The sequence below is a fragment of the Cyprinus carpio genome, chromosome A5 (genome assembly GCF_018340385.1).
Source record: "Cyprinus carpio isolate SPL01 chromosome A5, ASM1834038v1, whole genome shotgun sequence".
Lineage (NCBI taxonomy): Eukaryota > Metazoa > Chordata > Actinopteri > Cypriniformes > Cyprinidae > Cyprinus > Cyprinus carpio.
The window spans coordinates 4,158,915-4,175,848 of record NC_056576.1 but is presented as its reverse complement, the minus strand read 5'-3'; the positions used below and the strand labels follow the sequence as shown (position 1 = coordinate 4,175,848).

Here is a 16,934-nt window from a genome sequence, read left to right as displayed (position 1 = left end):
AACGACACCTGCACGCTCCTGTTTTTTATTTTAACTCTATTCGACGTTGAGTATTTTTCAATTTTTGAGTCTCTGGAGTAGTATTTATCTGATATTATACAGGCTTCTCAAAAATCCTTGATTACAATTTAAAAAAAAAATGTCCTTGTGTTTCCATGAATATATAAAACAAATACAACGCATATAAATATAAGATAAATAAAATGCATGTTAAAATAATATAATAAGTTTTTATTATTATTGACAGATTTTTTTTAAATTGCAGAAATAGCCAGGGTACAATAAACAAATAAAAAAAAAATGATACAATATAATAAAATAAACAATATAATATTAAAATGAAGAAATTAGATCAAACGATAGAAATAAAGTTATTTTACAGCTTTATTTTTCAAACATAGAATTGTTTCCGATATTGTTGAACTCCTGCTTTTAAAATTAAAAACAAAGGCTTATTTCCCCTATGTTAACATTTATGTAAAATGCATTTAGAAGTAGCAGATTAATTAAATAATAACACATTTTGACAGGTTGCCATGAAGTGAGTGAATGAATAAAAATCTGACCGAAAACAAGCTGAATGACAACTCCAAAAAAAAAAAAAAAAATCAAAGCATGTTTCTGAATGTAAATTAAATTAAATTTAAATTTAATTAAATAAAGCACTAAATGTACAAAATCGGTGGACACGCCCTCCGTTAAGCAAACCACGCCCACGTTGAATTAAAAAGCTGTTAGCCACATGTAATCAGTTACTACCTAGATCTGTCTGTTTGTTATTTGAAGGTTTAATAAAGTGATTAAGAAAAAAAAGAAGAAAAAAAAAAAGAAAAGAAAAAAGGAAGCGTCGTGACGCACGCTGACGTCACGCGCGCAGCGGAAGCGGAGCGCTTGGGTGTAAATACCAGACCGTCGAGAGGCACATGATGGGTTCGACCGGAGCGAAATGCGCGCTTCTGGCCGCTATTTGCGGCGTGTGCCGGTCGCTGCAGGGCGGGATGCTGTTTCCCACAGAGTCTCCCTCCAGAGAAGTGAAGGACGTGAGCGGTCTGTGGCGGTTCCGAGCGGATCTCTCTCCGGAGCGGAACCGCGGCTTCGAGCAGCAGTGGTACCGGAGTCCGCTGGCGCAGGTCACGTGACGTCTTACGCACTTTACGTTACAGTCAAAACAAATGTGTTCCGTGTAAATCTATGTTTTCTGAGTAAATCGACGAATTTGAGAAGTTTAAAGGAGTATCTCACGGAAACAGTGCATTATTAATTTTATTCGAATAAGTTTTAATTTAACTAACATTTAAAGCCTCACACCTTTAGTATATATGAAAAATAAAAACAGGAAGTAAGATGCAGAGTTTTACGATCTTTTAGATTAGATCTTTTTTTTTTAGATCAAAAAATATGTGTAGAATATTATTCGGAAAATATTTAGTTTTTATAATGCGACATCGACATTATTACGTGTGTTTTCTACTCACTATTATACGTACCATATTATTTATATTTACTAAAACAACTTATTATTAATTAAATTCTTAAATTTTATTATTAATTTTATTTTCACATTAATTTAGTTTAATCTAGTGTTTTATTATAATTTTTTATTTATTATAAATATTTTCCACGAGTACCCATAATGCTTTATTATTACGTTTGTTTTCTAGTATGTACTATAATACTGTACTGTTAGGATATTATTTATCCAATAAATTATTTAATTGAATTTATTTAGTTTAATCTAGTGTCTTATTTATTTATTTAATTTAATTTATTCTAGGGTCTTATTATTTAATTTACACACAGTCCTTTGCATTCATTCCCTGATTAGTTATCTTCTTTTTTGCTCTTTTTGCACAATACACTTATGTGCAATATGTGTGTTTCGTAAGGCTTCTTGAGAAACATCCTCTTTATTGAGAACAGTACTGAATGTTGTGAATTTCTTTTTTTTATATAAATGAATAAACGCCAACTTATATCAATGCACAATATTGCATATGCAAATGTGTTTTAGGTGTTTATGTGAGTGTGTTTTATTCCAGACCGGGCCTGTTATTGACATGCCGGTGCCGTCCAGCTACAATGACATCACACAAGACGCCAAAATCCGTGATTTCATTGGCTGGGTGTGGTATGAGAAGGACGTATGGGTGCCGGCGCGCTGGATCCAGGACCGAGGAACACGGATCGTGCTCCGAGTGGGAAGCGCTCACTATTACTCTGTGCTTGTAAGTCTTTGACTCATGCGACGGTTGTCTTTGACTCATAGTCGCAGTCTCAGGATCTGTGCTGTGTCCGTCTCGCAGTGGGTGAACGGGGTCAAGGCGGCCGAGCACGAGGGCGGTCATCTCCCGTTTGAGGCGGACATCGGCGGCGTGCTGCGGCAGACGAGCGGGAATCAGTGTCGGATCACCATCGCTGTCAACAACACTCTGACTCTAGAGACGCTTCCACCGGGAACCATCCAGTACATGACCGATCGCAGCAGGTCAGATATCCCTGAGGATGAGGAGCAGGGGAGGTTTCACATCTTATAGATGCTACTAACTTCTAAACACCCCAATCTTAAAAATGAAAAGGCATCTATATATATATATTTTGCATAAAGACCCAAGTTAAACTGTGTAAAATTAATAAAAAAAAATAAAATAAATTAATATATATATAATAATTGGTTACTTGGCAAAACACATTATAGTGAAATACACACTCGGCTATATTTTTTTGCATAACCACTTTAAATAAACTTGTTGCATCCCTGGCAAAAAACAAACAAAAAAAAATATATATATAAATATTATTTGAAAAATATTTAGACTTTATTTATTTTCTACTCATTGTAGCACTGTACTGTTAGACTGTATGTAAGTTCATTTTTATTTATTTTTCAATTAATCCAGGTTTTATTGTATCTGTAGAAGTCTTTTTATTTATTTTTTTTTTATCTGATCTTTTTTATTATTTAATTATTTTTTAAAACCATTTAGTTTTTTTGTTTTTTTTTTACAAGTTCTTTTGTTCTTTTTTCTGTATATGGTAAGAAGAAAATATGAAAATAAACAGTTTAAAAAAAACATTTATATGCTTTCTGTGGTTACGCTAACACTCTCGTGGAGCCCCATATTCAATTCAGATAATTCAACAAAACATTATTAGTTATCAGTGGATCATTATTAATTATTATTTATGTGATATCATACAGGCCTCTCAGAAATCCTTGATTTCTAGCACTGTCTTTGTCCTTCTGTTTCCACGAACATATAACAAATACAACCATTGAAATTTTTTGGCACATCAAATAAAAAAACCAAAAAAAAAAAAATAAAATCAAAAAAAAAAAAAACCAAAAACAAGAATAAAACAAAATAAATAAAATAAAAAATTAAATAAAATAAAAAAATTAAATAAAATGATAAAAAAGCCAAATTATATAAATAAAGATAAACAAAAAGATTTCACATTTACATAAAAACACAATTAAGTTTTTATCATAATAACATAATATTAAATGGCTTGTTTCCCTTATATTTACATTTATGTACACCATTTAGATTTTTTTGGCATATCATTTTGTCCTTCTGCTAATAATAATAATAATAATAATAATAATAATAAAATAAAATCAAATGATAGAAATAAAACTAAACAACAGAAATAAAGTTATACAAAAAATGTAAACATTTTCATAAAAACACAACTAAGTTTTACATTTTTATCAAAATAACACATTTTACAGCTTTCTTATTTTTTAAAACATAAAATCGTAGCATAATATCGTCAAACTTCTGCTTTCCCTTATATTTACATTTATGTACATCAAATTTAGCTAATATAAGTATATTAAGTATATTAAATAATACAATATCATCACAATACTTAAGCCATGATACAATATTATTACAATTTTAATATTAAAATATATGTTGTGATACACACACTCTTATTATAAATATGTCTAAATATTATTTAGAAAATATTTTGTTTCTCAGATGATAAGTAATACAGTTTTTTTTTCTACTCATTATAACAACATATAGTTAGATGTATTATTTATTTACACACTTATTTGCGTATTTAAATCAAATTTAATATTTTTACATTTTATTTATTTATTTTAATCTGATTTCTATTTATTTTAATTATTTTTTTCATCATTATTTGATCATTTTTAAAAAGCGTTTAAACTGTTTTTCTCTAAACATGCCCCATATTCAGTTCAGATAAACGTTAAATATTAATAACGGACAGACACCTTCTCTGGCTCTCAGATACCCCGCTGGCTACTTCGTTCAGAACACTAACTTTGATTTCTTCAACTACGCTGGAATACACCGAGCGGTCCTGCTCTACACCACACCCACGGCGCACATTGATGACATCACGGTGGAGACCACGTTCTCTGATAACATCGGTAAACAAATGTGCCACTGTCCACCTTATCTGTAACACAAGAACATAAGAGCTTCCAGTCATCACAAAAACAGTCTGTTATGCTTCTTGATATTGCAGACTGGTATCTGTTATCATATTATTTTTAAATCTTAAATATAGTATACATAGAAAGCTCCAGTTCCAGTAGAAACCAGGAATAGACACTTTTTAATGCTATTTAAGTGCAAGAAACAACATTTATCAGACAGCTCATTCAGATTATGGGCTGCTAAATGAACTGAGCTTTCTTCAAAGGGAATTTGCACATCTGTTGTATGATATATAATAGATACAAATAGATTTGTATATAACAGTTGAAATTGAGTAGGAGACTTAAATAAACTTGTGTAGGATTTACTTTCACTCAGAAATTGCTAGTAAATTTCACAAATAATGATAAAGAAAAGGCAAGTAACACATTAAATTGCAAAGAAGTTTTGTTCTTTTTCGCTTAAAAACATTGTATATGTGACCCTGGAGCACAAAACAAAAATAAACTTTGAAAAAGCATTATTTAAAGTGTAAGTTTTGTTCTTTTTCGCTTAAAAACATTGTATATGTGACCCTGGAGCACAAAAGCAGTCTTAAGTCGCTGGGGTATATTTGTAGAAAATTATTGATTTTTCTTTTATGCCAAAAATCATTAGAATATTAAGTAAAGATCATGTTCCATGAAGATAATTTGTGAACTTCCTATCGTAAATATATATCAAAACGTAATTTTTGATTAGTAATATGCATTGCTAAGAACTTAATTTGGACAACTTTAAAGATGATTTTCTCAATATTTAGATTTTTCTGCTCCCTCAGATTCCAGATTTTCAAATAGTTGTATCTACAATCAAGTCTTGTCCTAACAAACCATACATCAGTGGAAAGATTATTTATTCAGCTTTCAGATTAAACACAAATATCTGTTTATTAAAAATTGACACTTAAAACTGGTTTTGTGCTCCAGGGTCACATATATAGTGTGTTTATTTAAAAAAGGTATTAAATGTTCAGATCAGAAAAAATGTCACATTCTCTGAACGCATGTATGTGTTTATTTCTTTTTTGTAAGTGCTTTATGTGCATGCTTGTTTTTAACATCTTTGAAGACATTGCTGGCTTCTCAAACAGTAAAGTTGTGTTGAATTGAAAGGCTGTTGTCAAAGTAGTCCCCCAGCTTCTTGTTCCACTATGAAATGCATGTATTAAGTGTAATATTGCATATAAATCATTCATATTTTGCGTTCAGTGTGTTAGTCTGAGTCACGTTATTTTCTGTGATGATGAAGATTATGCCCCAGACGCTGCCTGTAGAGCTAACTTTAGGAAATGTTTGTTGATGTAGTCTGACTCATGCGATCTTGTGTCTGTCTGTGTGTTTTAGGGCTGGTCAGTTTTAACGTGTCCGTGTTGGGCAGCTCTAAACCCGCTGTGAAAGTCACGCTCTCGGCTCACGACGGCAGGTGTGTGGCTTCGGCCGACGGCATCAGAGGAGTCCTCAAAGTCACTGACGTCAACCTCTGGTGGCCGTATCTGATGCACGAAAACCCAGCGTACCTTTACTCCATGGAGGTGAGTGTCGAGAACAGCTTCCCGGACGGGAAGTGTGACTCAGACTAACACTCTGAACGCAAAATATGAATGATTTATATGCAATATTACACTTAATACATGCATTTCATAGTGGAACAAGAAGCTGGGGGACCACTTTGACAACAGCCTTTCAATACAACACAACTTTACTGTTTGAGAAGCCAGCACTGTCAAAGATGTTAAAAACAAGCATGCACATAAAGCACATACAATAAAGAAATAAATACATACATGCATTCAGAGAATGTGACATTTTTTCTGATCTGAACATTTAATACCTTTTTAAATAAACACACTATATATGTGACCCTGGAGCACAAAACCAGTCTTAAGAGTCAATTTTTTAAAACAAGAGATTTATGCATCATCTGAAAGCTGAATAAATAATCTCTCCATTGATGTATGGTTTGTTAGGAGGACAATATTTGTCTGAGATGCAACTATTTGAAAATCTGGAATCTGAGGGTGCAAAAAAAATCTAAATACTGATAAAATCATCTTTAAAGTTGTCCAAATGAAGTTCTTAGCAATGCACATTACTAATCAAAAATTAAGTTTTTTATATATTACAGTAGGAAAATTTACAAAATATCATCATGGAACATGATCTTTACTAAACATCCTAATGATTTTTGCCATAAAAGAAAAATCTATAATTTTGACCCATACAATGTATTTTTGGCTGTTGCTACAAATATACCCCAGAGACTTAAGACTGCTTTTGTGCTCCAGGGTCACATATATACAGTATATTAGGAATGCATGAACTATTAAAATGCAATGCAAATGCTAGTTACTTTGGATAAACGCATCTGCCAAATGCATAAGTGTAAAAAAAAGATTTTCCTTTTTAACGTTGCACTAATTATATTGCATTTTTTGACAAATCTAGCGATCATTATTTGTCTCACAAGTATCAGCATTAACTAATACAACATTTTTCATTTTAATAATGTATTAATAAAGGTCGAAATTAACATGAACTCAAATTAAGAAGTATTTTTCATTATTAGTTCATGTTAACTAATGTAAGTGTTACTAAGATTAGAGATTGGTTTCTGTGAATCCGTTCAAACCGGTGTTAATTTAGCGTTGAGATGCTATTATAATTTTTAATAATAATCTGAATTAGTTTTTATTATTATTTTTTTTATTATTAGTTTTTGTTTTTTTACATTTCTATATAGTTTTCTTTATTTTTTCAGCTTGAGTTTTAGTTCTGTTAATAAGGTGAACTAAATTAAAATTTTATTTTTAGATTTAATTTTATTTAAAATTACAATTTTTTTTTCTTTTTTTTTTTTAAGAGAGTCAATATATTGTTTGCTTGCAGCATTAATCAAAACTACTATCAGACGTTTCTGCATGGCATTTTTCATGCATTAAAATGAAACTCTATAAACTACTGTATATGAGTCTTAAATAATCTTTCATACCTTAAAAACACGATGGGTTCTGGTCTGGTTGCTGTAGGTTCAGGCGACAGCAGAGGACGGACAGACGGATGTCTACACTCTTCCTGTGGGCATTCGCACCGTTAAAGTCACCAGCACACAGTTTCTCATCAACAACAAGCCGTTTTACTTCCACGGGGTCAACAAACACGAGGACGCAGACGTGAGTGACAGCAGACGGGAACAAAACCAGACGATGCTGACCACTGACTCACTCTTTTATAGGAACTGATACCTAGAAATGACTGTGTGGCATTATATACTCGCTCTCACATCAGATCAGACCTGTACGCTTTCTGTCTTCTGTGGAATGCAGAAGTGTAGTGTTTACGCTGCTCTCCATGTGAAGTAGTTCATTAGACTCGTGCGTTATGTTCAGAGTCGGCTGAAATCATCTGATAGCTTTGCGTGTGGAGCAGACTGAAACTGTGTGCACATTTTCAGTCGTACTGCATCAAGAGATGCATTGTGTGTGTGACTGAATGAACACACACATGATCTTTTCTTTTAGATTTTATATATATAAGTTTTATATGATATATATATAGTATTATGAGTATTATGAGGTTTCCGTTAGTAATTTTATTAATTTTATCATTTTGTCATTTTGTTTTTTTTTTTTTACCTTTTTAAAAGATTTTTTTTTTTTTTAAATTTCAGTAATTTTAGTACTTAAATTTATTTCAATTAGTTGCCAAGGCAACATTTCTAATTTATTCTCATTCCAATTACAATGCAAAATTATTATTATATTTTTTAATTAATTTTAAATTTTATGTATAATCAAATTTCATTTATAATCAACATTCCATTTTAAATTTTACACTTTATTAATTTTGTTAACTCTAATAAATAATTCAATCTTATACTAATTAAAAATTATAATAATTATTAAATTTCAGTAAAATTAGTACTTAAATTTATTTTATTTCAATTAGTTGCAAAGGCTAATAATTAATTCAATAATTAATTCTATTTAATTCTAATTACAATTACAATAAAAAAAAAAATTAAACATCAAAAAAATTTTTATTAATTATTATTATTATTATTATTATTATTAATATTAAGCTTTTAATTTAAAAAATAACAATTTTTTCTTTTCACTTTATTTAAAGTTTTGGTAATTTTGTTACGTGCTTTTGTCATTTTTATTCTTTTTTTATTTAAATTAATTTTATTTTTGATTTAGTTTCAGTAATTGTAGTACTTTCATTTTTTTATATTTATTAATATTTTGAGCTTTTATTTGATGCATTTCCAGTTTCTATTTTATTTAAATTTTACTTTAAGTTTGAGTAATTCTGTTATAAGCTTTTTCATTTTTATTTATTTATTTTATTTTATTTATATCAATTTATTTGATGTATTTTCAGTTTTAATTTAGTTTAAGTTTTATACATTTTATTATGTGCTTTGGTCACTTTTATTCCTTTTTTGGAGGGGGGGTATATATTTAGCTTTAGTTTATTTCAGATTTAGTGTTAGTAAATTTAGGACTTAATTTCTAATATTTTCTAATTTGAATTAGAATGCAATTGTATCCTTTTATTTTTTAACTTTTATGCATTTTTAATTTTAGCTACATTTTTAGTAATTTTGTTATGTGCTTTTGTAATTTTAATAGTTTTTGTTTATTTTATAGGTCAGTTTATTTATTTTATTTTAGTACTTAAACTTGGACGTGTTTTAAGTGCTAAATGTGTTTTAGACTTGGACATGGGATGTCTCTCTTTATTTGATCATTAAGCTCGGTGTTAACACTCTGCTACGGAAGACAGGAAGTCACATGGGTTTGAAACGACAAGATCACAGAGTACATGCTGACAGAATGTTCAACTATTGCTGATATCAGCTATTAATTCACCCACACAGTACTTCTGTTATTATAGCTGATGTCTGCACACTGATCCTGTGAGAGTAAAACACTGCTGGTCTCCTCGCTGTGTCACAGATCCGAGGGAAAGGCTTCGACTGGCCTCTGGTGGTGAAGGACTTTAACCTGATGAAGTGGATGGGAGTGAACTCGTTCCGCACCAGTCACTATCCCTACGCCGAGGAGATCCTGCAGACGGCCGACCGGCACGGCATCGTCATCATCGACGAGTGTCCTGGGGTGGGAATCAAAGACATGTGAGACGCCGTCCCAACAAATACTAACACCTTTTACACAAATGTGCCACAGAAACAGCGTTCGCTCTCCTGCTTCATCTGTTGTTTTGTTGTATGTTGTTTTAGTATTATTTATATGCTTTTATAGTTTTTAATAATAATTAGAATTAGGTTTTATTTTCAGATTTTTAGTTTTCATTTTAATTTGTTTTTATTTATTTTTATTTTTTCCCCCTTCCCCTTTAATAGTTTTTTTTTTAGTTGTAGTAGTTTTATTATTTAAACATTTCAGTTAAATTTCCAAATTTGTTAAAGATTATTAATATTTTAAGTTTTAGTTTTTTCTTATATATTTCTTATTTATAATATATATATGATTTTTAATATATATATATTTAATTTATTTCTATTTATTTTATTTATTCATTTAATTTATTATTTAAATGTTTTTCACTCAATTTCAAATTTTTGTTAAAGATTTTTAATAGTTTGAGTTTTTTTCTTAATATTTATATCTAGCTTTATTTTAATTTCCATTTTAGTAATTTATTATTTAAACGTATTTCAGTTAATTTAAATTTGTTGTTCATTTAAGATTTTTAATAGTTTAAGTTTTAGTTTTTTTATATTTATACATAGCTTTAATTTATTTTTATTTCTATTTTAGTTATTAATAATTATAAAATAAAAGTATATCTCTGTAATTTCTCATTCATTTTAAATATTAATAATATTAAAAGTTTATTATTTATTTCTCTCCTTGTATTCATATATAACTTATTTTATTTTTATTTCCATTTTAATTTTGTTATTTAAAAGGTTTTCAGTTCATTTCTAATTTTTGTTGGTTTTATGATTTTTATGATTTTTAGTTTAAATTGTAGTTATTGTCGTAATATTTATATATAGCTTTCATTTATATTTTAATTTATTTATATTTATTTATTTTAATTTTATTTCACCTTCCCTTAACACAACCAATTTGTAATAGTTTTAGTTTAGTTTAGTTTTACAACATTTATAATTTCTATCTACTGAACTGTCGACACTGTCAGAAAATGGGAGCTGTGAAATCTCTTATTAATATTTTGAGCTTTTATTTTTAGATTTTATTTTAGTTTTCTTTTAAATTTTAGTGTAAGTGAGCTATTTTGTTAGGTGTACTTTTGGTTTATATTTCCATTTATTTTTATTATTTTTATTTCAGTTCAGGATGTTTTACACTTATTTTATTTTAATTAGTTGCCAAGGCAACATTTCAAATTATTTATTTTTTTATTAAAACATAACTTATTCAATCTTTAATCTAAACTAACAAAAACATTCTGTTCTGAGACTGTTCTAGATGCAGATAATCAATAAGTGTTTGTGGTCTATTTAACCGGTCTGTTCGTGAGGACGGTTTTTATTGTCTGTCTAGATACAGATACTCAATAAGTGTTCTGTTGTGCTGTGTGAGGATCTGTGCTTGTGTGTAGTCGTGTTTGTGGGTGCGTGTGTGCATCGGTGCGAGTGTGTGTGATCTGGGATGGGGGGTGTGCGGGTGTGTGTGTCTGTTTGTGTGTGTGCATGTGGGGCATACTGTGGCGTGTGTGTGTGGTCTGTGTGTGTGTGTGGACGTGTGTGCATCGTTGCGTGGTGTGTGTGTCCTGTGTGTGGGTGCGTGTGTGCATCTGTGCTGATGTGGGTTGGCGTGGAGGTGTGGGTGGGGGTGTGTGGTGTGTGTGCGGGCATGCATCTGTGTGTGTGGGGGTGTGGTGTGTGTGTCTGTGTGCATCTGCTTGTGTGTGTGCGTTTGTGGCCTGGTGGGGACGTGCAGCATCTGTGTGTGTGTGTGTGTTATGTGGGGTGGGGTGCATGCATCTGTGGGGGGGGGTCGTTGTGTGTTGTGTGTGTGTGTACGGTGTGTGTGTGGGCGGCATGCATCTGTGGGGGTGGGGGTGCGTGTGTGTGCGCTAGTGTGTGGGAGTCTGCGTGTGTCCTGGTGTGTGTGTCCTGTGGTGTGTGTTCTGTGGGTGTCTGTGGTGTGTGTGGCGTGTTGTGGGTAGTCCTGTGGTCGTGCGTGCTGTTTGTGTGGTCTGTGTTTGAGTGTGCTTGTGTCTTTGTGTGTCCTGTGTGTGGTGTCTGTGTGTGTGTGTGTCTGTGTTTCTGTCTGTGTGTCTGTGTGTGTCTGTCTGTGTGTGTCTGTCCCTGTGTTTGGTGTCTAGTTGAGTGTGTGTCTGTGTGGGTGTTAGTGTCTGTCTGTGTGTGTGTGTCTGTGTGTGTCTGTGTCTTGTGTGTGTGGTGTGTTTGTGTGTTTTGTCTTGCCGTGTCTGTGTGTCTGTTTCTGTTGTGCGTGGTGTGCGTCTGTGATTTGTCTTTGTTCCTGTCTGTGTGTGGTGTCTGTCCTTTGGTCGTCCTGTCTTGTGTGGTGTGTGTGTGTGTGTGTGTGTGATTTGTGTGTGTAGTGTAGTTTGCCCTCAGCCCATTCGGGAACGTTTCTTCTGGCTCATCACCTGACGGTCATGGAGGAGCTGGTCCGGCGTGATAAAAAATGTGGTCTGTGGCCACTGATGTTCCTGTGGCCAATGAGCCCGGCGTCAAGAAATGGCCGCCCGCCGCGGATCTACTTCAAGTGAGTCAAAACTCAAACGAACCCTTAAATTAAATTCATTGCAGCAGATGAAAACGACACCACGACCACACCTGAAGGAAGAGAAGACAGATTAAACGCTGCCCTCCTGTTGTTGTAGCTCAGTATAAAATATGATGCAGTCCTAAATCCAGTTCCAGTGTTTTGACGGTAATAGTGCATCATATTCAGTGGTTTGTGTTTATAGGTCAGGTCTTGTTCAGCGGCTGTCTTCAGGTAGAAACACCTGCTCTGAGCCTCTTTAACACACCTGAGCATCAAAACACCAGAAACTTCTCATGGTCTAATAAATACTGAGTCTCAGCAGCTTGAGCTCTTGATGCAATATACATTCAAAAAAAAAAGCCAGAAAAAAATCAGCATAAAAAAAATAAAAAACCCCTCCCCATTCAAGTAATTAAAAAAAACATACATAAAAATAAAATACTTACATTCATCCAAAAAAAAAAAAAATAATAAAATTCAAAATAATTATGAATAAAAAAGTAAATAATTAAATTGATTAATTCAATAAAAATAAATAATAAAATTAAAATGCAATAAATAAAATAGCTAAAAATAAATAATAATAAAAAAAAAAAAAAATTTAACATTTAAAGAAACACTGCAAAAGTCATAGAAATCAATTAACATTTGTATTTAATTAGACAGAAATTGCTTGTGGTGACTGTAATTGTTAAGATAATAGTTGAAAACCTGTTTAAAAAGATGCCTTGGCCCTTTTTCTTGTTTCAGAACATAGTTATGACTTATTTGTCATTACAGATGTACTATTATTGTATTTGTTAATATTTTAATTCGCTTTTATATGCATTTTCATTTTATTTGTAGTATAGGTTTTAGTCATTTTGTTAGGTGCTTTTGTTATTTTTATTCAATTTTACTTTTATTATTTTCATTTAGCTGTAATTTAAAGTAAATTTGAAATAATAATTAAATGAAAATACATTGCATAAAATAGATATAAATAAATAATAATTGCAATTTTAAATAAGATAACATTTAAATAAACACAGGAAAAGTGATGGAAATCACTGAAAAAATTCACATCAGCCAGAAATTATTTGTGGTGACTGTAATCGTTATAATTATTTTAAATAATAAAATAAGACATCCTCACGCAGTAATCATGAATGACAGGCAAAGTCAACACTTTGCAGGCAAAAAGTGTATGAATCCTGACTTTCAACTAGGAATAGATTAATAATTTTTTTAATGTTTATTTAACCCCCTGGAACTAAATTCTTGTTCAGAGTGTCAGAAAAACACGTTAGATGGTATTGAAGTGGTTGTGTTTTCTCGCAGGGAACTGGTGTCTCATACCAAATCTCTGGATTCCTCGCGTCCCGTCACGTACATCACAGACAGCAACTATGCCAGAGATCAAGGGGTGAGGCGTCGCTCTGTTCTCTTCACACATCTGTGTTCCAGTCATTTCTATGCTGCAAAGCCACCGTTTCACAGCCTTGCATCTGCTGACCTTTGATTCCAGCGGTGTAGATATTTCTTATAATCCTCACAGTCGTGACTTACTGACCTCGTCTCAACTTTCACTCTGATTCTAGTGTCTCATACTAATACATCCTGTGAATAGAGCTCATGCAGAAAAGATTTATCTTCACCTACAGATACCAGGTGTTTATCCAAACGTCTGCACTATACTACATTGATTTTTCAAAGTTGTAAATAAAACTTATTGTAGTGCATTTTACAGGAAAATACTATTTCTTGTAAATTGCATGAAGAATTGGGCAAATCAGATTTTTGTCATTCATATATTATATATATATATATAATTAATTATCATTTCCTAGCTATTAGAAAGTTTCTGCATAATATTTCAGTGTATGTTTAGAGCGTTTTATTTATTTATTTATTGATAGACAGATTGTTACAGTTATATATATATATATATATTCATGTTTTTTTTTTTGCTATAGATGTGCAAATCAGATATTTAGTCCTAATATATATATATATATATATAATATAAAATAAAATAGATGGATAGATATTTATTATTGATACATGTTACTTGTTTTTCAATTTCAAAATGTCATGTTTAATTCAATGTTACATGTCATTTCTTTGTAATTATTTCTGAAATTGACTAGCAATTTCTATATTTGGAGTATATTTACTTATTTTTATTTATCTCTCTCTCTCTATATATAGTATATGATATTGATAGAAATATAGACTAAAAATAAATAGGTATAATATATATATATAAACAAAACATATAATTTTACATATTAAAAAAAAAAATAAAAATAAAAATATATATATAATATTTTATATTTTATTTTTTAGACTTAATTTTTTAGAAATAAAAAATAAGCAAATCAGATATTTTGTCATAAGAATATTTATATTTTACATATAGATATAGATAGATAGATAGACAAATATTTATTATTAATACACTTGTTACTTGCTTTCAACCAAATTTCACGTTTAATTGAATGTTACTTGACATTTCTATTTATTTTTGAAATTTACTTTGTTTCTGAGTTAAAATTGTTTCTACACCTCGTTTTTTTCAGTGTATATCTGGAGATGAATCACAAACTCAGATTTTCAGGATCTTTTTCCACCCTCACCGTTACGCAGGCTTTTGCTACTGTACCTTTAAGAACAATAAATGCAAAAAATATCTATTCAACTTGCAAGTCACAGATCAAGTGAAAATATATAATAGTGGATGAATAGTGTTGGTGTGTTGTGCTGCTCAGGCTCCGTATGTGGACGTCATCTGTGTGAACAGCTATCTGTCGTGGTATCATGACCCGGGACACACCGAGCTCATCAGTCTTCAGCTCAACACTCAGTTTGATGACTGGTTCGGAAAATACCAGAAGCCCATCATCCAGAGCGAGTACGGAGCGGACGCCGTGTCCGGCCTACACAGCGTGAGCATTTAGACTTTTTTTTATATATTTTTTTTTACCCAGCATTGACAGCTGTGTGAAGAAGTGAACCTGACGTGTTTGTCGTCCTGCAGGATCCACCCATGATGTTCACAGAGGAGTACCAAACAACGGTCCTGCAGAACTACCACAACGTGTTCGACCAGAAGAGGAAGGAGTTTGTGATCGGAGAGCTGATCTGGAACTTCGCCGACTTCATGACGGCTCAAAGTAGGAAACCACCGCAGCCTTCTCCTGTGCTCTGAACCGGTTCTTCTGGAACACACATTATCTATCACACTTCTCACTCATGCACGCTTCAGAGAAGACGATCAGAAAACATGTCCGATGGATCTTTAGTCAGCTGTGTGGAATCTGCATGCTTTATATCCACATTTCTTCTCTGATTAATAGATGAAACTCATAGTTTTGAAGTTTAAAGCAGCAGTTCGTGCAAAAATGCAAATGTGCTGAAAACGTCCTCACCCTCAGATCTTCTGAGAGTTTGTTTCTTCATCAGATTTGAATGGGTGCCGTCAGAATGAGAGTCCAAACAGCTGATAAAAACATCTGGACTGGAGTGCTCTGCACGTGAATGGGTGCCGTCAGAATGAGAGTCCAAACAGCTGATAAAAACATCTGGACTGGAGTGCTCTGCACGTGAATGGGTGCCGTCAGAATGAGAGTCCAAACAGCTGATAGTCACTCCAGTCCAGATGTTTTTATCAGCTGTTTGGACTCTCATTCTGACGGCACCCATTCACGGCACCCATTCACTGCAGAGCACTCCAGTCCAGATGTTTTTATCAGCTGTTTGGACTCTCATTCTGACGGCACCCATTCACTGCAGAGCATCCATTTGCTGAGACACTGATGCAATGCTGCATTTCTCCAAATCTGATGAAAAAACAAACTCATCCTGATCTCAGATGATCTGAGGGTGAGGACGCTTTCAGCAAATTTACATCTGTTTCTTTAAGGAAGCATGCATCTCTCTCTCTCTCTCTCTAGCCATCACTCGAGTGGTTGGGAATAAGAAGGGAATCTTGACCCGGCAGCGTCAGCCCAAAGCCGGAGCGTTCCTGCTGCGAGAGCGATACTGGAGGATCGCCAATGAGACGGGTGCGCTGCCCGCCAGGGCCAGGTCTCCCTGACAGTGAGCCGGATCAGCTGCTTCCTGAGAGGGAAAACCAGGTCAAAATGGACTGTTTATCAAGTGGAAGTGCCTTATATGTGCCACACGGACGATCACACCTGTGGGGAAAACACACGGATCTGTTCTTAATGGAGTGATTGTGTGAGGAAGCCATGCTGTTTGTTCTTTATAAAGACACTCAATATTTTTTTTTTTTTTTTAAAGTCCTGAATCGCTGCAACACTATTAAACTGGAACAGGAATATTTTTTTCTTAAATGTGTCTTTTTTTCAGCTGGGATTCATATTGTGAATGTTTGCAATGATATGTTTGATAATCTCATGAAGCCTGTCGTGAACATGTCCAGGTCACATTTCACCTCCATAGAAAGAAATTACATTTTGTTTAAAGATCATTAAGGACCATTTAACGACCAGCAAGATTTTTTTGCATTATTTACATTATAATTAAAACACGTTTCTCCCCACATTCATTACTGTAATGCAATATATATAAATATATAGATATTATTTGTTATATATATATATATATATATATATATTTAATGAGAACCTAATAATATTTTTTAAAATGTATTACAGTAATAACATTATTTAATGAGAACCTAATAAGATATTTTATATATAATGTATAATATAGTATTTTTTTAATGTATTACA

At 32.4% G+C, this 16,934-nt stretch overlaps 1 protein-coding gene across 1 annotated transcript; it reads left to right on the top strand.

Annotated features, from left to right (window-relative positions):
• The first annotated feature begins 856 nt into the window (after positions 1–856).
• Positions 857–16,524, top strand: gusb (glucuronidase, beta). Its single transcript, XM_042757302.1, has 12 exons — positions 857–1,130; positions 2,040–2,225; positions 2,304–2,485; positions 4,266–4,408; positions 5,804–5,991; positions 7,486–7,629; positions 9,421–9,599; positions 12,031–12,192; positions 13,516–13,600; positions 14,946–15,122; positions 15,215–15,350; positions 16,131–16,524. The coding sequence occupies exons 1-12, from the start codon at positions 924–926 to the stop codon at positions 16,271–16,273; spliced, it is 1,932 nt and encodes a 643-aa protein (XP_042613236.1). The 5' UTR covers positions 857–923; the 3' UTR covers positions 16,274–16,524.
• Positions 16,525–16,934: the final 410 nt, after the last annotated feature.